This window comes from Zeus faber (assembly GCF_960531495.2).
Source record: "Zeus faber genome assembly, chromosome: 3".
In the NCBI taxonomy this organism is placed as follows: Eukaryota; Metazoa; Chordata; class Actinopteri; order Zeiformes; family Zeidae; genus Zeus; species Zeus faber.
The window spans coordinates 15,403,918-15,428,842 of NC_137190.1; the positions used below are offsets into that span (position 1 = coordinate 15,403,918).

Here is a 24,925-nt window from a genome sequence, read left to right on the forward strand (position 1 = left end):
ATGTTACCTGAGAGCAAGGCCGCTGTGATAGAGAACCATGGATCATAGTCCCTTAACCTGCACTATGAATATGATATCAGGTCCCCGTTGGAGAATACCATGTGGTAAAGCGTCACGGCTTGCTCCTATTTAATCCTGTGTCCTTTTTGGGGGCATCAGTTTTAACATGTCGCACTTGCACACGCATTTTATAATTATCTACCATGCCTTGGATACTTATTACACTACATGCAAATTTATCAAACATGAAAAGGCTCGGCCGATTCATTTAATTGTTATAACATTCCATTAAAGAATCATTCAAATCAAAAATAATGTCCATGTTCTGGAGCTCCAGTAAAAGTTACTCAGACAAAAAACCTTCAATTCTTATTTGTGTTCAATTTGCTTGTTGCATTCTCTACAGATACAGGGTCATTCATAATAACTTAACAGTTTGGACAAATAGCCAGTAAATGCAGATTTTGTAGGGTTTGGCCCTACGCAGCACAATTTAGTTGCCACCACTTTCAAGGACCGAAAAGAGTTTGTGTTGACATCCTTGACATGAGGGGAATCTTGACATCCCACTCAAAACACCAGACGCAGAACGGAGTTCCCGAGCAAAAGCCTGGAACACAGCTTCGGACGCGAAAGGGTAATACGTTTCTGAAAAACTCTCTGAGTGTAGTCCGATTTGAACAATGGACAATATCGCTGATTGTACAAAAACTGACCTCGTTTAGAGAAAAAGGGGCAAACTATCTTGTGAAAACCCATTTCAATGTCTTTTTTTTTTAAACAGAAGTGCTGAAAAAAAGAATGAACAATGGATTTGGGATGGTTGCATCGGTTGTCAAAAAATAAATAAATCCTTGGCATCGTGGTCATGCGACAAAAGAAACCCTAAATATTTGCATGCTCGGGGATTCCTTGATGTCTTTAAATGCTTTGATAACCTTACAAAAGGGACAATATTGATAATAACATTAAGTAAGCCAAGTCCACCTCACATTCTTTTATTCTGATCATTGCTTGCCGCCTTTCAGCGCAGGACTTGAGACAGGAAGTGAGGTCATCCCGGACCAGGCGAAGATGTAAACAAGACAAGCTATCATTACCAGAGACAGAACGAATAAATAAAACCAGACCGACAGGGGTGGGGTAAACAATGAAACATGCGCTTGAAATTTCTTTTTTTGCTTTGCAAGGCTTCTTCAACCCAGCGCCTCCCTTTTCACCCTGAAACCGTTCTTCTCATTTCTCCTTTTCACTTCTGCTCCTCAATCTCTCTTTTGACCTCAGCCACATAGTGGTGATCCTTCCCGTGAGCCACCTCCATGATCGCCAGCGCCTGCGGAGAAGAGGAGCGTGTCACTATCCCTGAGGGATTTCCACAGCTGATTTCGTTCCCAAATAACGCTTGATCAACTTGGGATGCGTTGGACCAGAACAAAGACGTTCAGAGAGGCACATGCACATCCAAAGCGGTTTGCAAGTTCTAGGCAACAAATAGGAATCCTACAAGAACATACACTGCTCCTGTGTAACTTTTGATATTTATTTAATTGAATAATAAAATAAATTTGTCTGTATATTTTGCTGTTTGCAAACACCTTTGGCTGTGCATGTGAAAAGCTTTATACTGAATCATACATTACCCAACTGACAAAGGGAATTTTTGCAATTTCAGAAATGTTATATAATTTCACAAAGTTTATTTCACAATTCTTATTATTATTTTAATGCCGAGACGTTCCATCGCAGCTGAGAAAGTATTTGGAAAACAAAATAAAATGGAAGCTTTGGGCTTCGTCTCACCACTGGCCTCTAAAATGGTAGGTATTGATCTCAGTTTGAACAAGCGTTTCCTTTCCTCCTGTCTTCAAAGTGGTTGAAGTGTTTAAATGCAATGTTACCTTCTTCAGAGCCTTGACCCCCTGTGTCGTTTTTTCGAGCCCCAGATACAGCCGTCCAAGCTTCAAATACATGGACGCCACATTCAAAGAATATGCTGGGTAGTGTACGCTAAGGATAAAAGAAAAAAAAATACATCAAGCTTCGTACTGAAGGCAAAAGAGATATTGTTTACACACTGCTACACAGAAACCACTACTGGAAGAGTTTGCTGTAAGTATTTCAACAAAGTGTTATCAATATAAAATAGTAAATTAAACTATAATATGTTTAGGCAAGATGATGCACACCGCAAAATTTTAATAAATTGGCCATTAAATTCTGTCTACCGCTAAACTGGGCCACGGCTCCTGTGACTGGCGTGGTTAACAGGTGCTTAACCCACCTATATGGGTGAACTATCTTTTCTCCATAACTCATCGCTCCGTCCCAGTCCTGCATGTACAGGCAGACACCCATCGCCTGATACATCATGTGCAGCATGTAGACGTTTGTGTCGGCAAATATGGAGCCCATCTTCTCCTGGCTGAGCTCGCACATCTCCAGCAATTCACTGGGGGGTATCAGAGAGTCAAGGAATGGGCAAACAAAGACGTGGTCATTGAAAAAATACAAAGAGAATGTTTTCCAAGGATAAAGGGTAAAAAAAAAAAAAAAAAAAAAAAATCAAACACTGAGGGAATACATTTGCTATTAGAGTAAACAGGTGGTAAGTAGGTGTTTAGAGAAATAGTAGAAAGTAGAAAAGGTGGAAGGACATGGGACGATGTGGGGAAAACAAAAGAAAAATAATCAGAACGAGAAACAATGACAGAAGAGCGAAGGTGGTTAGAATTGATCACATAAAGAGATGGAGGGAGTAGGGTTGAAGGCGGAGCAGCTCAAACAGAGGAGGAAGAGGAGAAAAGCGGAGGAGGATATTCTTGTAGTGCTTGGCTCTCCTGAATTCCTCGATGACGTTCCTGGCGTAACGGACCATGGACTGCATCTCCTCCGGTTCTGGCTCTGAACTCAGCTTCTTCCTGATCTCCATCTTGGCCATGTCCTGGAAAGAGCACATCCGACGTTGTATGGCTTTGCATTGAGTTTAAATCCACGTGAAAAATGCCGATTTATGCCCATGGATATGGTCTACCTTTGACTTTGTGGTGCACTCCTTACACTGGCAGGTAAAAAAGTAGGAATCCAACAACCTCTCGTTCCTGTCCTCCGTGGGGTAGAGCAGGTCTATGTAGCTGTTTAAGATCTGGAAAGAGAGGGATGAAAAAGTGAGAGAACAAGACATTATTTACATCTGCTGCCAATAAGCATCCATTCTTCTTCAAAAAATTATATAAAGAAGAAGAACAATCTTTATTTGTCACACACACACACGCACGCACGCACGCGCACATGCGCACACACACGCGCACACACACGCGCGCACACACACACACACACTTAGAAAAAACGCATCTGAAATACACATGTTGGGGAAACAAGAAACAAAAAAATGCAATGCATATATTTACACAGCGACACACACACAGCAGCGTAAAGATTGAGGAAACAGGATTCCAATACCAACGTTCTCTTACCTCCTCTCCAGGGTTTATCTCCTGAACAGCTCTGACCTCAGCGACCGTACCTTTGTAGGTAACTATGACGTTAGGGCTACAGCTATGGTTCATCAGTGCTACACTATACAATGGGAGGAATACGGAGAAAACAAAATAAATCACAATGAGGGACCGGATCAGAGTGTTTACTGCTAAAACCTAATCAGCCAGGGTTGGATGCGGCTCGTCATCGCGTTGACATTTTTCCACACCAGTCAACACTATTTACACAGGTATTCTAGACCTTCACCAACAGAGGGCGCTGTGTCCTTACTTTGAGTTCATAGACATACTGAACATGATGTTGCATATCCCATATTATAAACAGTGAGAAAGTTCTGTTTATGAAGATTCTCTGTGGTCTTAACACCGGCGTTTAACCTACGATCAATTTGAATAACAACTGTAAAATGGAAGTAGAATGGAGTCAATCATTAGTGACGGAAGGATAAAGGAGAGGAAGGAAAATCAACAATAAAATATTTTTTGTTGTTGTTGCTTTTGTGTGATTATACATAACGACACTGCCCTTACACTTAAAATATGATGAGGGGAGTCATGACAGAGACTTACTCGGGAAATACAGCTGATCCCATATGTGACAGTTCTTCATCCTCAATGGTAAAACCGTTACAGTTGACCTGGAATAAAAGGCAACGACCATTTCAAATGAGATTGAAGAACTTTCAATGGCACCATTTATCTGATCATAAGAGCTGTGTGTTTTACTTCTAAAAGGCCTCATCTGTTTGAATAGCATTCTGTTTCATACTGCACATATTTTACTTGATTAGATATACAAATACTCAGCAGTAGAGGTTAATTTTCAGAGTATTACAGAACTTAAATCATAAAAAGTTAAAGTTAAGTTCCGGATAAGGATGATGATGTCACAAAGAGGCCTGCTCCTGAAAAGCCGAAATTGCAAGAGTTTTTCCATTAATTTCGGCTCCAAACGTCACGGTTCTAACGAGACCTCAACCATGTCTGTGTGTACTGCCGTTGTCTTGTTTCTGAGAATAAAAAAACCCCAAAAACGTCTTAAATTTCAAATTTTATTTCAATTTTAAATTTAATTTTAAATTATTTTTACATTTTAAACACCAAGATTAAAAATAATAAAATATGGGCTGGACCCCTAACAATAATAATAATAATAATAATAATAATAATCTTAGACCGATCTAACACTCCAATCTCCCTGTCATGTGACCAAAAATGATATACGCATTAAACACAGAAGCTGTTCTTATATTCATATTCAATTGCTAGGTGATCTGAGCATCACATCCCCAATGAGGCTCTGGATAAGTGTGAGATAATTTAACTTTCATTGGAATCAGTGTTTCATTTCCATTTGGTGGCCTGGAAAACAGCATGTTGAAGGCTTCAGGGCGGGAAGATAATTGTGGCACCTCATTTTGAAAATGAACAGCAGCACTGACGGATGAGATCAACGTTAATTGAACCAAATATGTAAACAGTTAAGAAAGTCCCTCTGGGTGTGTAAATAGGCCTCCAATTCAGCGCAACATGTGCTTCTGTGTTTATTTCTGACAAGCGGCGGACAGCTGCGACAGGGAGGGATAGATTGGGGGGCTGCGAGAGAGAGAGAGAGAGAGAGAGAGAGACTGGTGGCAGGAAGGAGTGTGTGTGCTGACACCCTAGTCAAGTAAACAGGTTATAAAAGTGAAATATATTGTCTTGTTCCTGGCATAAACACATTTCTCTAACCCGTTGAATTCTGCCAAGAAGGCTCAGTTATCCGACCCATTCACGAGCACAATGAAAGTGTAATGAAATATATGAGCAATGACAGCATAATGATCAATGCCACTTTGTGCAAAGCATGCTGTTATTTCTGGATATTATCATTTCATTATCATCTTGCTACCGTAAACTAATGACCACACTTTTCATTATAACACTGTTGCATGCAGTGCTGATGTATCAATGTACACAATGTTTTGCATGCAAAATAAAAACGAATTGTCTTTTCAGTCAAACGCTCTAATTGAGCTTTTATGTGCGGTGTCAGCTGTGTGTAACTTCTTATATTAGACTATTTCAATCAATAAAAAAGTAAGTAAGTAAGTAAATAAATAAATAAAAAACGCAGAGACTTCTACACTTGTAATTTAAGGGATTAAGCTTGAATCCGGAGAACATTTGGGTTTCCAAAAAACCCATCAACGGTTGGTGTGGTCTGGGCTTTACCTGAGCAAACAGCTCAGTCAGGGCCTGGTCGTCAGGAAGGTCTATGATGTGTTTGGAGTAGAAGTGGTGCAGGGCCGTGATGTCCATGTGGTTCATCTCCTCCTTCTCACTGTCCATCTTGTCTAGGTCTGACAGGCGGAAAGGGGAGAGGGAGAAAGAGAAGACGGGGAGAAAATAAAAAATGTTAACAACAATAAACCACGTCACGCATCGAAGATTTGAGGCTGAGAGGGTGCTGCGTGTGATGCAAAGTATGAACGATGGATGGAAAACATTTCCCCCCCCCCCCCCATTGTGATTTTATGGCTTTTTAAAAGAGGATTACCCTAGCCAAATAATCAAGTTGAAAGAAACATTGTAATTTGTCATCAATTTGGAATAATGGAAACAGGAAACGTTTTTGGGACAGAGCCAGTTCAGACTGACTGAGCGGACGGAGACCTAGAAGGAAAATGCTATTATCTAGAAAGCACTCAGAGTACGGGCCAAAATGGAAGCACAGTCCTCTTTATGGACACGGGCGAATTTCAGTGTCACTTTTCCTGCAGTGACAACACATTGTACAGCAAAAGAGATGCTGATGAATCTTCCTTCGGGCAACCACCAACAAAATGAGTGCAGTGAAGTACAGTGCACTATCAATCAGCCGTTTACAATATGCATGCTGTCCTTCCTGCCAAAGACTTCCACACGTCTGACATTGATGCTGAAATACGGTTACTCATCTGTCAAACTGCCCGACTTAGCTGCCAACAAGTCTGCACGTGCAAATATTACGGATTAGTTCCAACAGCTCCAATAGGGCCTCGCCTTCAAATTATAAGACCGTATTATGTACCGGATATTATCGGTTGAAATGGTTCTCAATATACAGAATATGCAGTTAGAGAGACCGAAAGTGAGCAAGGGCGGCCGAGAGAGAGAGAGGGGATCTGGGTTAATTCTCATATAATCCTTTGCCTCTACGCCTGAGCTGTCAACAACAGCTTTTATCGTAAGACCTTACAAGGATCACAGTTAACACACCAGTGTTGATTGAAATCATATTGCATCTATAGAAGCGATACAAAGCAATGACTACATTGGAAAAGGAGACAAGCTCCGTGTAATGATTCCAAAAGCTTGCCAATGCAAAATGTGTCTGAGCAAATAACAGTTCACGCGGAACGTTCCCAAATCACCATGCGTCTCATAAATATTGTTTCTTTGAGCCCCAATACCTCAGATCTCACTTTTCTCTTTAATAAACTAAGTCACCGATCAACCTCTTATAGTGCAGTGCTTTCCAAGAAGGGGCAAAGAAGCGCATGGAAAAAAAAGCATTCTTCATTCAAGGAAATGGGTCCTGGAGAGCGGGACCATTTCCTCGAATGGAGAATGTTGTAGGGGCTTTGAGAACACTTTGACACAACCGTTATAAACCAAATGTCGAATAAAAGGAATTTGCGAATCTCCTCATTAACTGCTGTATGGCGGCGGATATTGGTTAAGAATTGATGTTCTGAAAAAAAATTTTTTGAATGAAGTTACAAGCGCAGTTCAGTAACTTGCTCGGGGGTACAGGTAGTAGGGGTGGAGAGACAGCTGCGTGAATCACACTCCATCCTCTGAGTGATGTGGATATCACGTATGTAACAAGTCTAAAGGGTCGACAGAGCTGTGTGAATGAGAGAGACAGAGCGAGAGGGCGGCTTTCAGCAAGAACCAAAGATAGACACAGGGCTACAACTCAGGGAATATGTCAACTGGAAGACAGCACACGCACAGTACACAAACATATGACTCACGGGATTCGAACTCTGTGAGCAGGAGCAGTCTCTCTGAAGGTGTGCGTTCTGTTGTGACTCTCTGGAAGAAAAGGCACATCGGACTGTTTTAAGTAAAGTAAGCTGTTTCAATATTATTTTGTTTCCGGCTGTGGTGCTAGTGTACCTGTATCATGATGATTCTGGCCACTAGCCTGACGGTCTCTGACGGACACCAGTTTTCCCCGTAGGAACACATGGCTGAACACTCCAGCTTGTGCATCGGCCAATCGGCCTTCTACACACACACACACACACACACACACACACACACACACACACACACACACACACACACACACACACACACACACACACACACACACACACACACACACACACGTTACATTCCAGCAGGACATACAATTGTAAGTGTCTAAGCATATAAGAGCATAATAAATAAACTATGTGGAGGCAGATACTAGACAAAAAAAAGGGAAGATTGATCAAGATGCAAGTGTGCATTTAACCACGAATGTTGTACCATACAACTAAAGCCAGTCAGAGACAGAGAAATTGGCAAAAACTGTACGGAACAAAAGCAGCCTTGGGATTCTCTTCTGTTTCCGGACCTAAACAGGTGCTGATTGTTAGTTTGAAGGCTCAAAGAACAGTCACCAAAATCCGAAAGTGATTTACAATTTACTTCCGGACAAGATGCTGGCATGCATAATAAAAAAAAACTTTGGTGAGACTGGATGCATAGATGTAAACATTAACTGATAAACTAAACAGAACGAAAAAAACAAAAAAACAAAAGCCCTATCTGGAAACACACACAAATGGAATGATAACTTCAGAGAACCAGTCATATGAGATATGTGCGGAAACAGAAAGGACGACACCTTACCTGACAGTCAACATCACAGTAGTACGCCTGTTTACATTTGCCACACTTAAAAAGCGCTTCTCTCCTGAAACGATATGAGGGGACAACACATTTATACTTGAACACGACATTTTAGGGACTCGACAGCGAGACTTGTTAAGTGCCCAAAGCACCTCCATTAAGTACTTTTCTGGCGGTAGGATTCAGAGTTAATTTTCAATACAAACCTCACTCTCTCTTCAAACTGTGAAACTTTATTGGTAAATAAGGCCCCTACTAAACTTTTCCCCGCCCTATAGAAACTTACTTTAAACTTTACCACCATAGGACGAATTTAGAGCTAAATTATTTATTCTGCATTCAGAGGTGTAACTGTACTTTTCTGAGTACTGACTCTGGAAACAACTTTTTTATATACTTTAATTTGTGTACATTTCTGAAGTAAGCATATATACTTTTTACTCATTTGATATTTGTAGGTATGACTCTATGACCCGATTCTGTTCTTAATAACCCCTTACTGCAATTGTGAATCTGAGAACCACTACTCAGGTTCAATTTTGTTAAAATAATCACACATGATTTTTGAGCATTTTCTCTTTGTATCCAATCAAAGAAAACCAAAACAGATCTACCGCTACTCCTGTTTTGGCAGGACAATATTAGAAAGAGTGACACCTACGGTAAGCACTGGAGTTTTAGTTCCTAAAATGTTTTTAACGGGTAAATAAAGAAAGGCAAGTGGGGAAGCTTGTGCAATGGCGTTCCTGCCCGAGAGTGAAAATAAACATATCTCCCTCCTGTCTCTTCACTCTCACACTCCTGTGTCCTTCTCGTCTTCTGAACCCTCCGTACGAACACATGTCGTACTATATTTAGCGTTCTAACCTTTGACTGTGAATGGGAAGTATGGATGCAGAGAAGAAGGGGGGGAGAGAGAGAGAGAGAGAGAGAGAGAGACAGGAGGGAGCATAAGAGGTAGAATAATGAAGCTGGAAAGTGTTAATGGGTCCAAGACACCTTTGCTTTGTGTTAAATTGCCACAAGATGGGTAGACGACGGGCGGTTAGTAAAACAGTCAGATGGTACCAAGCGTGTCCGAGTTGGAAGCAATTCATCAGGAATAATTAGGCGTTCGGTGTCTTGCTCAAGGGCCCTTTGATGAGCTACAAGGAAGAGCCAGGAATCAAACCAGCAACCCTCCAATTACCAGAAACCCTACGGGTGTATCACATCAGATATCTGCCGGTGTAGCCTTCCTGTGTGGAGTTTGCATGTTCTCCCCACGTGGGTTAGGGGTGCTCCGCTTCCCTCCCCGCCCTAAAGACAGGCGTGTCGGGGTCGGACCCTCCCTCGCGGGCTCTAGATCTGGAGTTGGTGCCCGATGCATCGGTCAGGACGGGTCAAATGCAGAGGGACACAGAGACCGTTGCCGTTGGCGAAGTTCGGACATCACCGTATTCTTTGGGTCCGTTTATCCTCGGCTGATTGGAAGGTAAACACGCGTCCAGCAGCTCACAATGCCAGGCTTAACACGAGACTGGTCGCAGCAATATGCAGAAACCAATTCGCACCGTCCAGAAATAGGACAAGGTGCAAGTTTGCATCCGGAGATCATGGGATAAAATCCGTGCATATACTGTGTGTGACATGGTGGGAAAGAATATAATACAGTGTTCCAACATCCCCTCGTCTCACTGGGGTCACCAGGTCAAACCAGAGGAGTGTCAGCAGCAGCAGCAGCAGCAGCAGCAGCAGCGGTGACCTCCTGTCTGAGTGCGTGTCGGTGATATAATGTTGTAGATGATGCATGACACCATGACATACATGACGTCATTTATTGTAATGACGTCATGAACGTACTATCTATCATATTGTCCCCCTGCGGTGTTACCTGGTGAAGCAGTGCTCGCAGTGCGCTCCCCTCTCGTTCACCGTCAGCACGAAGCAGTACGCGGGGCAGGCGAACACCAGCTCCCCCACGGCGAAGTGCTGCGTGGCCCGCAGCCCCCTGCCCCTGCCCGGGCTCAGGAACCGCTCCGTGCCCTCGATGCCTTCGTTCTTCATGCTTCCTCGGCTGTGCGGTGGACCGCCGTGCGGCTGCTCGCGCTTCCGCAGTGTGCAGCGAGTGGAGTGACGGCGCTGCGCCGCCTTCAGGTGCCTTTCCGGGAGCAACAGGTCGCCGAGTGGCGCAGCACTGACCCCTAGTGGTTAGGAGCCCGCCACGACCAAAAAGTACGTAATATACATGAATTGAATAAAAAAACGATGTACATTTATTGAATAAATTATAATATACATTAATTGAATGAATAATAATATAAATGAAATTTAAAAAAAAACACAAATAAGTGTATGCCAATCCAAAATATTGTTCCACATGTTGACACTTTATATTCGATAAAAAAAAAAATAATAGAATACAAATTATAAATTATAGATAATTTCTAATAATATCATTCAACCCCCTGTACATGCCAGTAAAATTCATAATACACCAATTAAAATATTATTAGAAGATTAGGGCACAACATGTGAAACAATATTTTTGGGTGCAGTATTGAACCAAAAGTGTGTGCGGGTGCTTCTGGAGTGATTGATTATAGATCACAAAAAAATCTGAGTGTGTTTATCATGGCGTGATCGCGATATCGACTGCTCTTATAACCTGGGACAATTGACCAACTGTCTTCTCTCTGATGTTTATTCCTTTGTTTCCTGTTTGCATTCCATCTATATAAAGAATTGCATTAATCCTGTTTTTTTTTTTCTGTACACACAGACCACCTATAGCCAGGTCTACAGTAGAGCTGTACTTATAGTTGTCAAACCTGGATTAGAGTAGATTAGATTATAATTAGAGTTTGTTGGTGAAAGGATTTTTCTATTTGTGGAAATGCAACAAAGGGAGATTTCACTTTTTATTTTTTTTTTAAATTTCTTTTTACATCTAGACCACATTGGACCAGGTCCAGATCAAAAGCCTAGATAACCTAACCTCAATACTTAGACTAGTCAAATCTGGACTTGATTATCCCAGACCGGCTAAAGATTCTTAAAAACACAGTTTCAGATTGGTGAAACCTTTATACTATTTGTTAAAAACAGTAAAAAAGGTGGATTTCACTGTATATATTTTCCACGCTGGCCACATAAAACCAGGTATATTAAAAAAAACAAAAAAAAAAACTACTGCACTTATAGTTGTCAAAGTTGTAGTTAGAAATGCAATATAGGCTTCTTATTATAATCTAGTCCAGGTTTGACTCTGGTGTCCAGAGACAGAAACAAGTGTGTTTCATTACTTCATACTCCAACATAGAAAGACGTGACTCGTTATATATAAATGTATTTATTTAATTTAATCATTTCTCCTCGTTCAAAGATGTATTTCTGCCCAATCTATAAAACAAATAACAGAAGCGCTGTACAGTCCATGAACAAATCCAGGAACCTCGGCTGAGTACACCGTGTGTATATATGTACATACTGTACACACATTGACATGTATGTATATACAAACATATACACTTTGCATCTGTCAACACCCATGCCAGACCACCTGCCTCCAGTTTTAAATACCAATGTAATTTAATTAGGCCACATCTTTGAAAACACAAGATATCGTAGTTCGTGAATTTTTCAAAACACTGTTGCATTTTTTTTTTTTTCCTCCACTGTTATTTGTCTGGTTGGTCTGAAATATTGTATGCGTAAACTCTGACACGTAACTCCAAATTAAATATTAACCATTATACCAAGGAGCTTTCAATTCTGGCAAAATAAGAAAAATTGGACATTTGCACTTGTAAGCCCCGCATTTTACATGTATGCACGGGTTCGCACAAACAAGAAGATCGTCATGTTCAGGAAGTGATTTGTGGCAGGGGAGGACATTCCTCTCGTCATAATTTACGACACAATGCAACTCCCTCGGTGTAGGGAAAACAGTAAATGCAATGACCCACTGTTTCACCAAAGCTTTTTTTTTTTCTTTTTTTTTTTTCTCCTTTCTTTTTTAAAATGCAAAACCCCAAGTTTGTCTCCTTTGAAAATACAGTGAGGATGAATCGTATCGGCTCAGAGGATTAGATGCTCTCCATTAACAGCTCACATTACGTTTGTCCATCTCCTCGACGTCGCTTAGAAAACATGGCCGCCCTGCCCCATAGTGCAAAGCAGACCCGGCGATGGCCTCAATGGGTACGCTGACGGATGACGTCAAATATTGCAAACGTTGCATCGTAGTGCAGATGTCCGCAACATATTTACATCAAATTAGGAGGCCTCCACATTTTTATGTAGCCAGTAGTAAAAACTGACACCGGACGAGCAACTGGGAGCATCTTCTTCCTTGTCCATCCTTTGGGCAGAAGAGATGAGATGAGGGATAATAAGGAGGATTAGCAGGTACAACATGTGGGCTCTCAAGCCGGCAGCGACGCCGTACACTGCCGTTTGCATTTCAAATCAGTCCACTCCTTGTTCTTCCTCTTAAAGACAAGACAAGAAAAAACTTTGGCACATTGTGCTAAAGATGTAAACATTTGATCATCTAATTAAAATGTAGTACTGGACTTAATGATGTGTAATTATGATTTTTTTTTTTTTTTTAGCATTATTAAAAAAAAAAAAATACAAAATAAAACTTTTCCTTTAAAGGTTAAGATCAATTTAAAAAGAAAAGGCTTTAATCGATATTCTTGCACACAGTCGTGCCATGGTCAGCAGCTTGGTTGTTTTTGGTTCAATTTGGAACTTTGCATCCGGACACTTGGACACTTAATTGTTATATTGGCAGCTTCTGTAATTTTTGAATGAACAAAAATGTCTTCCACTTTTGGACCTGGGGATTTGGGAAAGCTGCCAAATAGCAACTTGTCAAAAATCTGCTCTGGAGCCAAATGTAACAGAAATCACCTAGTTTTACATCAATTTTCGGGAATTCATTGTTTGGAAAAGAAACAGATAATAGAAGAGCCCTAAAAGGAAAGGTAAAACTAGGCCTGTAGTGGAAAGCTTCTTCTTTTGGAACTTTCCTTCATTACCAGATGAATAGTATTTCTACATTTGGAGTCATTCAGTAGGTTCTACATGTCATCCATGCCCAATCGACACCAGAAAACAAAGCTGTTGAAAATTTGGACCCTTGTTCAGGAATTTGCTGGTTACAATTTACTTATACTAAAAGAAATAACTTACAATATCATAGTACTTACAAATACATTTGAGAAAAAGAATAATCACTATTGGAACTTAGATATCCCTCTACATTAGAAGTGAACTAAACCTGGTTTAGGCAGGATTCTGGTTGCTATAGCAACACAACCACTAAGCCATTTCCTCAAGGGAAAAAAAAATAAAAAAATAAAAAAATAAAATTAAAAATCAAATTACCCATATGTCTGTTTGGAGTATGCTTGGAATTACAAGGTAAAAAAAAATCTAAGCAACAAAAGCATGGCTGTCCTTGTGGGTTATGATAAATTAGTAAAAAAAACTAAAAAAAAACTAAAACATTTCCATTCCTCGGCCATTTAAGACTCGTGTGTGTGTGTGTGCATCTCTCTGATGAAAAAAAAAAAAAGGAGGAGATGGAGGAGTTCTGCTGCGAATATTCAGACCCAAATTGTTGTCGGGTTGGTGCCTCCAAGCCGCCGTGTGACACGCTGCTCTAAATCAAATCAAAACCAATTCACTAAAGCTGCTGCCATGGCAACGGCGAGACGGCGGCAACGGAACTCGTCCTGGCTTCGGGACAGAATATGGCAAAAGTAAAACCCAGGAACGGCCAAACAAACTTTTACATAACATAGAATGAAGCAGAAGAAGATCATGGCACCCAAAATATTTTGCCCCCAGGTTGCCAAATATCCCACAGCCGGGACATCGTGCCGAGTGGAGCGGTACGCCCTGTCCCTAGAAGAACTGGAAACCAATTTGGCCTTGAATTAGCAGGTTTTTATAAAAGGGGCCATTTTCAGCATCTCAGGCTCTTTGTTAAACATAGGGAAGCAACGCACAAAATGTGGTTGTTTTTTTTCCCCCCCCACGGGGCGTGACATCACCCTTGATAAGACATCAGTCCCTAAAATGTGAAATGATTAAATCAGTTCCTGCCATGGCAACAAATAACAAAAAAACAAAACAGGACAGCAAGAAAAGGAAGCACGTAAACAACAGGAAACTATTCTGCCACTTGATTATTACACAGAATCGCATATTTTCCTACATCTACGGTGGAAGAAAGAAAAAAATGCAATATTAAGTACGGAAACCGTTCAGTTTTTGTTGAGAAAGTAATAAAAAAAACAGATCAATATTAACATGGATTCTTTGTGTTGTTGCTTTAAAAAGACAGCGGAGTGTTGGAGAGCGTGGAGCAGCCAGTGCTCCAGTCTCACACCTACACACACTTCCCGGAACTTCACTTCCCTGTCGAACCTGCGAGCGGCGGCCTCTGTCCGGCCGTCACACACACACACACACACACACACACACACACACACACACACACACACACACACACACACACACACACACACACACACACACACACACACACACACACACACACACACACACACACACACAGCGCAAGACGCCGAGCGCACGAAAACAAAATGGAAAACCAATGGCAAAGCCTCCTGTCCATCTCATCTCCTTGTCTCCCTCTCTCCTGTCGCCCCACGCTTCTTGAGTAGTGGGGAGACAGCGAGCCGCCGGGCGGGAGAGCTTCATGCCGAGTCCCGTGCAGGGTCAAACTACAACTTAAACTCCGTCAATCCACAATTTTTTTTTTTTTTTTTTTTCTTTCTCCCATCGAACCGCAACCCAAAACCTTGCGTAAAACCTTGTGTTTACATTCCAAAAAGAGAGAGAGCACCGGGTAGAAATAGAGATATCCACCAGAAGAACAAACTACAGACGCTTTTCTAAAAAGAAAAACAACAAAAAAAATGCTTCTGTGAACTGTTATGAAGAATAAACAGCAAGAAATAAAAAATAAAAAATAAAAAGTCTGAAAAGAAATGAAAAATCAAATAAAGTAAAATCGTTCAGAAGAGTTTCGTTCTCTTTCACCAGCATTGGAAAATATTTCTTCCATGTGTTTCTCTATCACTTGCTTCAGTAACCGTCGAGGAAAACACTGAGGTATGTGGTTTGGATGGAAAGCATCTGATCACCGCCATCGTCGACACCACCGTCTGTCCTCCCCCTGCCCCCCCCCCTCCCCAAACCAAGTCACTCTTCCCCTTTTCCTCCGGTGAGCTCTTCCCACCCCCTCGGCCTCGCCGCCGTGGCGCCTCGCAGCCGAGAACGGATCCCCGGCCCCGGCGGGAGGGAAACCGAGGAACGTGAGGAAGGAGGAGGGAAAGGAGGAAATACCTATTTTCTTTGCCTATGTCTTTATCCGTTTTTTTTTTTTTTGTTTTGTTTTTTTGTTCTGTCTCTCCGCCTCGTGCCTCTGCGTGTCTCTCTCTCTCGGGGCGACGCCACGCGCCCCTCTATGATTGTAGATTGAGCGTGAACTTCCACTGCTGGTTGAGGCTGGCGCCGCAGACCTCGACGGTGAGGCCTCCCATGCGGGCGGTGCGGCTGTCCAGGCACAGGTTGCTGCCCACGTGGCGCAGCTTGGAGTTGGACTCGATTTGCTCCCATTTCTGGAGGAGGGTTTAATGAGAGGGGGGGGGGGGGGGGGTAAAGCAGACAGATTTAACGTACCGCATCAGAATCAGGATTAGAACAACCATAATCTGTTTATTCAGCCATGTACGTTCTCATAGGAATTTGTCACGGTGAGGATTAATGCATTGCAAAAATCAAGAAAATAAATAGCCAAATAGATATAATATACCGAATATGTATAATCCTATGCAGAGGATAAATTATAGGTAAAAGTATACAGGGTATAAATTATGACTATTACAACTACTACTATTTAAAATATATTGTACATTTTACATAACATTTTTTACTTCAAGTGTGTTTTTGCACACATCTGATTGTGTTTGCACAATGATAAAATTTATTTATTATTTATTATTAAATAAGAACCTATTTAACAAAATTTTGTTTAAACAAAATGGTGAATACTTGTCTTGGAAAATAAAATAACATTTTGGTTCCTTTCATAGTTAATAGGAATATTTTTTGTCTTCAATAGTTCATATTTGTCCATGGCCGCCCTTGTGCGCATGCGTGCGCGTTACCTGTCTGCTGTCGTTCTCTCTGCAGGCCTGCAGTTTTATCAGCGAGGCAGCCGCTCTGTCCACCACAGTCAGACACAGGTCCATGTGCTTCACAGACTTATCCTTGGTAAGCGCCCACTCCTACAATACAATATGCACATATGAAACATGTTATCAAACACACACAGTTAGGTGGAGTCACGTACCAAACAAAAGGACATTACAAATACTGCGACAGGAATACGACCACACCCAGCACACACAGAAACACCCTGGGCCCATAGGAACAAATTAGATCCAGGTTTAACAGCGAGACAATATTCTACATTAACAATTATGGCAGCTTAGAGGGAAAGGGGAAAAGGGAAGTCCGCCCACGCACGTTTCAACAAGTTTTTATTTTCAACTGAAAATAAGTTGTGACCTTTGCCAAAAGCAGATTCTCCGCCTCATCTAAACTGAAAGACTGGACGGATCGTCTCTTGGTGGAGAAACAAGCCCACAGAGTGATAACGATAATGCTTTCACCACGAATGCCACCCGCCCCCCCAGGTGACGCCCGAGCAGAGATCCGATTGGCTGACCTGCGTGTGTCCCCGTGGTAACGCTACCTGGTTTCCCCCGGCGTTGTGGCATTCGTAGACTCCCACCACGCCGTCAGCAAAATGGCCGAGGGTGTCCAGGCAGTTTCCTCCCTGCTGCAGGGCTCCGAAAGCGATGTCCTGGTGGTCCGGGACCCTGCACACACGCACACACGCGCACACACACACACGCACACACACAAACATTATATGACAGCATGGATGTTTATTTTAAACGATTATACTTTTTTACCGGGTATTAGAATTTCTTCAAAACTGATTAAAAAAAAACAACCATTACATTTCTACTGTAACACAGTAACAGTCAAATTGGAAGTTAATCAGGCATATGCTTACCGCAGCTCTGGGTAAACATTGTCGAGGTACCATTTGAACGGCTTACAACCGAGTTTCTTCTTCATCTCCAATCGACTTTGGATACTAAGAGGCGCATGGAAAGAAAGAGGTAAAGAGGAGAGGGAGACGGGAGAAGGGGGAACAAGAGAGAGACAGAGAGAGTTCAATTAAGCTCTTCTATGATTCAACAATTAATCTCCTGCCAAACAGCCACACGAGAGCTGTGAAGAGGGATGGAAGACACCTGCAGGAAGATGGTGGAAAAGGTCTACACTAAAATAAATAAGGCCAACTTGCATACGAGATCAATCGCTCTATGGGGGGGCCGTTCTGGTGCTGAAATGTGGGCTAAGACATGTAAGTATGCCGTATAGAGTGCTCATATCTAAGGTCACTCACTTGCCGTAGGGGACATTTCTAGCCGAGGGAACTGCAGCATAGTAGAAGTTTTTGAACTCATCCATCCACACCTCAGCGGCTCTCCTTGTATTCCTGAAGAGGAAAAAGTGGAAGAAAAAAAAGTTTTAAAGACATGAGTGTCTGTGGAAATATACTTCAGTTTGTTTTTGTCAAACTTATGCAATATCTAACAGAACAGAGCACACGTCTGTGCGGGCGGACACACACACACACACACACACACACACACACACACACACACACACACACACACACACACACACACACACACACACACACACACACACACACACACACACACACACACACACACACACACACACACACACACACACGTTCTGAAATTACTGTAATACATCAGTACAACCACCAGAGGGCAGACACAGCGACATAAAGTTGCAGCATATGAGTCGATATTTTCCATTCTGCTAATTTGTTACAAGGCACAAAATAAATGCTAAAATATATCCACAAGGAGATACACCAATGACGCCGCAACATGTAGCTGTGGTGTGTAACTACAATTTTGATAAAAAAAAAAAAACCAAAACAACAACAACCACCAATAAGCAGGCACTGCAATAAAGATCCCGGTTTATCTTGAATGGGCTGATTGGAAAACAACTACAATCAAAAGTCCAGGAAAATACTCCTTTTAATCAACCTCTCATTGTGCAGCAAAAAAACTGTAATTTTTATTTTTTTTATTGTCATTTCACCTCAGTGTGTTCCGTATCTTTGTGAATGTAATCGTAGAACCTTTCAACATGCATTCTATAATCTGATACACATGATGTATGTGCAGCATCCCTGACCACCACGTCAGATCCTGTAGTCCCATGTGAGAACTACTGATTGATTGACAAAGTTCATAATCCCCACAGGGAAATTATGCTACATGTACAAACAAAGATGACAAGGCAACAAAACAAATCAGTGGATGAGACTTGGTGCAGAGTTAAAATAAATCATTGAATTAGTCCACAGTGCGCACTGACCTGCACATGCACGTCTGCTGCGTACATATTTAGTTACATCTGTGTGTGTGTGTGTAGGTTGAATCACTCTGGGATGTAAGAGTGAGTGTGTGTGTGTGTGTGTGTGTGTGTGTGTGTGTGTGTGTGTGTGTGTGTGTGTGTGTGTGTGTGTGTGTGTGTGTGTGTGTGCGTGTTGAATCATTCCAGGATGTCGCTGGGTGTGTGTTTAACCTAGCGAACACGGTCCCACTGCCGCCAGGGAAGGTGTATGGGTGCTGCTTTCTGAAGACGTGCCCCACTCGACTGCAGGGGATGATCTCCAGACTGCCCCCACACTGCCACACCCGGAATGAAATCTCTGAAACACACAAACCCACATCAAATGTGATAATGTTCTTTCGATACACTATATAAAGTATAAAGAAACCGTGTGTGGCGTTACAAGTAAGTAATCCTTTTTTTTTTTTTTTTCCCCCCCCCACCATTGCAATTGCAAAACCATTTACTTACTTACTCTCTAAAAAAAATCTGAATTTCTTAATTTCCATCAGGATTTCATTTTTTTTTTCCACTGCTAAGCTTAGAAATTGTCTAGCTCAGGATAGAATTGCACGGCCGCCTAAATTAGTGCAAGTGCAGAGGATCCCAGCACAAACAAATCCTTCTTGTGCCAGAGCGTTGCAGCAGAAACGGCTGCCAGCAAAATCAATAGGGGGGGGACACAAAAAGGTTATTATAAAACTCCACTTCAGCGTCTCATTGTGTTGCCGCTCCTCCGCCCCAGACTGATTCCTACATCCACGAGGTCTTCTTCTGAGAAACCGCAGCTTCCTTAAACTCGGGCTCAGCCGTCTATTTATCAGAGAAAATGTCCTTGTGGCTTATAGCTTCCCAAAAACAGTGGTAACACACTGCAGCATATTTAATAAACTGGATTGTTTTTGTCCAAACTACTACTAGATATACTGAACCTATTAAAACATTAAAACAGTTAATAAAAAAAAAAAAAAAAAATGTTTTTAAAAGGTAATGTCGAGGGTTGGAGGGCACATCTGCGATGCCATTTCTATTGCCAAGTCTCGGAGGAGTGAGCGGAAATATCTCGAGTGTGCCGGAATCCCTGAGTTCTGAGTGAAAAAAAACCCCCAAAAAACCCCAACACAACTATGTGCGTATACTTTCCAAGCGACAGAACCACACGAGCCCACGAGCAGAAACTACAGATGTACATTGTCTCCACCCTGACGCTGCTTCATACAGTAGAACTCTTATTTGCGTGCGCCCGACAGAACGCCGCTCCGCTGCCTCGCCGCCGGCATTATTAATACGCTCTCATTTTACAGCGTTTTAAATTTATTCCACTGCAGTCACACTCACCGAGGTTTTCTCCTCCCCACACGTCCATCATCATGTCATACTTTCCCAGCAGCTCAAAATACTCCTTATCCATCACAAACAGACCTCCCGCGATCATAGGAGTCCTGGGGGGGTGAGAGAAAGTAATTATTCATGTTTTTGGGGTTTTTTGTTTTAATAATTTACATCAAAGTGTAGGAATCCATTTTGTGTCTGTGTGTGTGTGTGTGTCTTACTTGATTGGGGCAATGGGGTTGCCTTGTCTCACTCTCCTCTGCTCCGGCGTCATGTAGTCCCACTTAAACACCAGGTTCCAGTCAAAACCTTGAAACAATCAGTCAGTCAAACTCCGTTCTAGTCGGCAACCAGCTCACCGATCACTCAGAGCCCGTTCCGTGTCGTCGGTCATACAGCAAAACCACAGCACTTAAAAAAATTAAAAATAAATACAAAAAAGATTTCTTAAGGTCGCAGAGAGGTGCATATGGGACTCTCACCTCCTTTCAGGTCGGCCGAGGCGCCAACGTATTGGAAGTTGTCCATGTTGATGACGTCGATGATCGGAGAAACGACCCTCGTCTTGTCCTGGGAGGGTGGGAACGCCATAGAATCAGGGGCGGGGGTGAAAATGAGATTCGGAAGATCACAACTCGACATACCTATGATTTATCCAATAGACAAACGTCAATTAAAGAGAAGTGAATCCCCACGGACTGGCATGTCCATTTTCTTCATTACCGTTAAGCAAAACAAATATATATTGTAGAGGCCAAGTGCCACCTCGAGAACAATTTTTTCGGAATTTGTGATGAACTTCTGAGCTATCGCAGATGTTCACGGAGTGCGATTTTTTCGCAGAGACGCCTCATAATGCTCTGCCCAGATGCAACGGGTGTCATCTAAGCACAGATTATAGTAGCCACTACATCCCTGGGATAGCATCAGCAGAGAACTCATGCGGATGGAAGACCGGGAGACAGAGAGAGAGAGAGAGAGAGAGAGCTGGAGCGCTGACATTCAGACCGCCCCAAATTGTGAGACATTGTTTTATATTCATTTAGCACAATTTGGCGTGTCAGCCACGCCATCGTCTGGAGGGTGATTGGTCTGAAGAAAACAAAAACGCAAACAAAAAATAGCTGTACCAACACCCACAACGCTTTTATTGAAATTGTGTGTTTTGCTCACAGGTAAATTTATTTATTTATTTATTTTTACATCTAAAGATAGTTGTTTTGGTCCGAGGATCTTAAGAGGAGGTATTTTCTCCGTGTGCCGGGGAGATACCCAGCGGAGCGGGGCGCGTCGGGGCTGCAGGACGAGCAGCGTCTTCCTCAAAAGGGAATATTTACGTCCTTTGTTTCTCTTCCCAGCTTCTGTCCTGACGCACGTATCTACCTACCGTCTTTCTCACCAAATCCCAATCATTTATTTTCAACTCGGGGTGTGTGTGTGTGTGTGTGTGTGTGTGTGTGTGTGTGTGTGTCTGTGTGTGTGTACCTCGGCCACTCTCTCCAGCAGCGGCTCCAGCCAGTGGTCGTTGCACTCGCAGTGAGAGTCCAGGAAGGTGAGGACCGAAGCTGTGGCCGCATCGGCCCCTCGCACCCGAGAACGCATCAAACCTGAAGGACACGGACGTCACAACAACCATCAGAACAGAGGGGAGACCGATACGAGGTCCATTTAAAAACATTTTTTTTTTTTTTTTTTTAACTATTGCAACAGATTCTAAATCAGATCCACTGCTTCTGCTGAACGGTAAGGACAGAGAATCTTAGTTTGGTGTCATTCCAACAAAACGATTGATGTCTTTATTTTATCTGTAATTATTGTGCTATTTTTATTTTTTCCCCTCATATGTCTCTCAGTGTCGGAAAAAGCTGCAAATGCTGTGACGTTGCTTGAATATCTGAATATCTGATGCAAATATGGCTCTCTGTGTCAGATTTTTTTGTATTGAGGAAGATTCTCTCGCACGATTCTGTTTCAGACTGATATGAGACCAGTTTGGATGCGTGCGTTCCTGATCACAATGGTTCAGTTTCTTGATCCACGACCAGTGAAGCATCATTTTGAATCGAATGGTGATGTTAAATGAATTTTTTTTTTTTTTTTTAATAAAAATAAATAAATTAAAAAAAACAATACATTCAAACTTAAAATGTTGAGTTTCTGCAAAATGGAGACATGTACAGAATGTTCGACTGCACTTCCTGTTTGCCTCCTACCTTCCCTGCGATCGTTTCTCAGCACGCGCACCTTCTCAATCTTCCCCAGCAGCGCGCCGTCCTCCGCTGGAACACACACACACACACACACACACACACACACACACACACACACACACACACACACACACAGATTCATGACTTGCCTGTGATGATGTGATAACATGCTTTTTTTGTGTTTATTTCTTTATTTTGATATTTTAATGTGCAACTTACGGTTGTCACTGTAGTCGTCAACCAGAATGATCTCTTTCACCAAGTGGACAGGACTTTTCTTTAGAACACTGCGTTAATAATAAAGATGAAGATAATGAAAGATGCAGATATGAAACGTAGAAAGGATTTTAAGGGAACGGTGTCCGGGGGCAGTGCCCTACCTGACCACCGTGCGGAGCAGTGCAGAGCGAGCTTCGTTGTGGAAGGTGATGACCACACTGGAGGCTGGCAGCTCAGTCTTCCACTGTTTGTGTTTGCAGCTAAAGAAATGCGCGCGCAGACACACACACACACACACACACACACACACACACACACACACACACACACACACACACACACACACACACACACACACACACACACACACACACACACACACACACACACTTAGAAAAAACGCATCTGAAATACACATGTTGGGGAAACAAGAAACAAAAAAATGCAATGCATATATTTACACAGCGACACACACACAGCAGCGTAAAGATTGAGGAAACAGGATTCAGCAGACTGACAAAGATACACACGCACACTCCGACAGGAAGACACACACACACACACACACACACACACACACACACACACACACACACACACACACACACACACACACACACACACACACACACACACACACACACACACACACACACACACACAATACTGCTTCACCAGAGCTTGTCTTGCTGTGTGTGTGTGTGTGTGTGTCCAGAGTCAATAGCGTCGGTGACAGTACACCATTACAGACAAAAGAGAACCGCACAGATGAAAGGCGGACATGAACAAGGGAGGAGCTGTATGAAGAGGTGGGATGAGATAAGAGGAGAGGTGAGGTTACGCCAGAAAGAACGAGGGGAGCGCGTGCGACGCAGACGTTTCCAAACGCTCGGCTCGTACGGTAAAGCCCTCGACGCGGAGCCACAAAGGACCGGAATTTATCATAGTTTTCGGCTTGTTACCGAAATGTCAACACACAAAGGGGGTGTTTATTTACTCCCATTGTGCCCAGAAGTTGCATTTGTCTGCGTGTTCGACCCCGTTCCTTCTAAAGAACGCGCTGGAAACACGGCAAAGAAGAAACAATGGCTTTGATTTTTTTCCCCAAAATTACTGTTATGCGATGTGCTATTCAGAAAGCAGAATGAGGTTAATGTTTAGACAGCGAGACTATCAGGTCGCACATTATGGAAAATATCTTATCCTACCATGGCCTAAAATCTTTCTTTCTTTCTCTTTGTTGTAATATACTGGAAATTTGACTATTCCTGAATCATTCCTAACAAATAAACTGAGGTTAACAGGTAAAACCATTTAAAAATGCCAAATAATTGCTATTATTTAAAACAGTTGCAATGTTTTAGAGGAATCAAATAAAGAGAAAGGGTAACGCTCCCAGCAGTTGCACTGTTCCTGTGCATTTATGATAAAAAATGTTCGTTTTATTGAGACTATATGGTTTCAAACAAACATGAGCCAGAGGCATTTGTCCTTGAAGCCACCGTTAATTTCCTGGAGATGATGATAGCGTAATTACCCGTGTCACGGGTCAGTCAAATGACAAATCACTACTAATTAATATGAGATTGGAAGCTGATGGAACGAGCCAAACAGCAGGGAACCAAGTTCCGTCGATACAGAGATGAGGTCAGAGCGCTGAGGCAAGGTCATACTGTTCCTCCACAACAGCAGCAATAAAGCACAATCTCACCAAAACACACACACATGCAGTTTCACTTTTATCTTAATACGGTGCGTGTAGAAATTAACAACGCAACCCATGGAGTAACTCTAAGAGAAACTGTAATAATCCCTAACAGTTCTCAAAACACCAAACGTGTGCCGTATTCATGTTGACATCCAAGAGTTTAGTTTACTCATTTTATTCTTAGCAATAAATTTATGTTTTTTCTGCCGTGTCACGGTCAACGTCACAAACACCCAGGATAAGGGGCTTGTCATGGCTCCAGTGTGATTGGGAAAGCATGGAGTATCCATGCCCGCACCGGCAGCAGGCTGGGTCCTTCGGCGGTGGGGGGGCAGAGAAGCTCGGGGCGGTGCTGGGGTGGCTCCGAGCCCGGCAGGGCTTTGGGGTTCTCCGCCCCGGCCACACAGAGCGCACAGAACGGCCCCCACGGAGCGGCCCCCACACTCAAAACATTTCATGGTCCCAGGAATAAAGGTCAATAACTTCTGATTTTGGATTCTAAATGGGATACGAAATTATGGAATGATACACGGATAGCCCTGTCT

The 24,925-nt window shown here is 42.5% G+C and overlaps 2 protein-coding genes across 2 annotated transcripts in view; both read right to left on the bottom strand.

Moving 5' to 3' along the window:
* Positions 1–254: 254 nt before the first annotated feature.
* smyd2a (SET and MYND domain containing 2a) lies at positions 255–10,459 on the bottom strand. The gene is made up of 12 exons (XM_079997013.1): positions 10,240–10,459; positions 8,367–8,430; positions 7,644–7,754; positions 7,499–7,559; positions 5,712–5,839; positions 4,068–4,135; positions 3,474–3,576; positions 3,032–3,142; positions 2,818–2,941; positions 2,282–2,456; positions 1,899–2,007; positions 255–1,333 (listed from the first exon to the last, which is right to left on the bottom strand). Exons 1-12 carry the CDS (start codon positions 10,410–10,412, stop codon positions 1,250–1,252), a joined length of 1,311 nt encoding a protein of 436 aa, XP_079853139.1. The 5' UTR covers positions 10,413–10,459; the 3' UTR covers positions 255–1,249.
* Positions 10,460–15,606: 5,147 nt separating this feature from the next.
* galnt2 (UDP-N-acetyl-alpha-D-galactosamine:polypeptide N-acetylgalactosaminyltransferase 2) overlaps positions 15,607–24,925 on the bottom strand; it is a 41,343-nt gene continuing 32,024 nt past the window's right edge. Inside the window, exons 4-16 of the mRNA XM_079997910.1 lie at positions 22,834–22,932; positions 22,673–22,740; positions 22,457–22,522; positions 21,729–21,850; positions 20,726–20,813; positions 20,465–20,552; positions 20,250–20,353; positions 19,104–19,230; positions 17,875–17,967; positions 17,476–17,559; positions 17,149–17,275; positions 16,559–16,678; positions 15,607–16,009 (exon numbers count right to left, since the gene is read on the bottom strand). Coding sequence (XP_079854036.1) covers positions 15,854–16,009; positions 16,559–16,678; positions 17,149–17,275; positions 17,476–17,559; positions 17,875–17,967; positions 19,104–19,230; positions 20,250–20,353; positions 20,465–20,552; positions 20,726–20,813; positions 21,729–21,850; positions 22,457–22,522; positions 22,673–22,740; positions 22,834–22,932 — 1,342 coding nt within the window. The 3' untranslated portion in view covers positions 15,607–15,853. The remainder of the gene's footprint in view (positions 16,010–16,558; positions 16,679–17,148; positions 17,276–17,475; positions 17,560–17,874; positions 17,968–19,103; positions 19,231–20,249; positions 20,354–20,464; positions 20,553–20,725; positions 20,814–21,728; positions 21,851–22,456; positions 22,523–22,672; positions 22,741–22,833; positions 22,933–24,925) is intronic.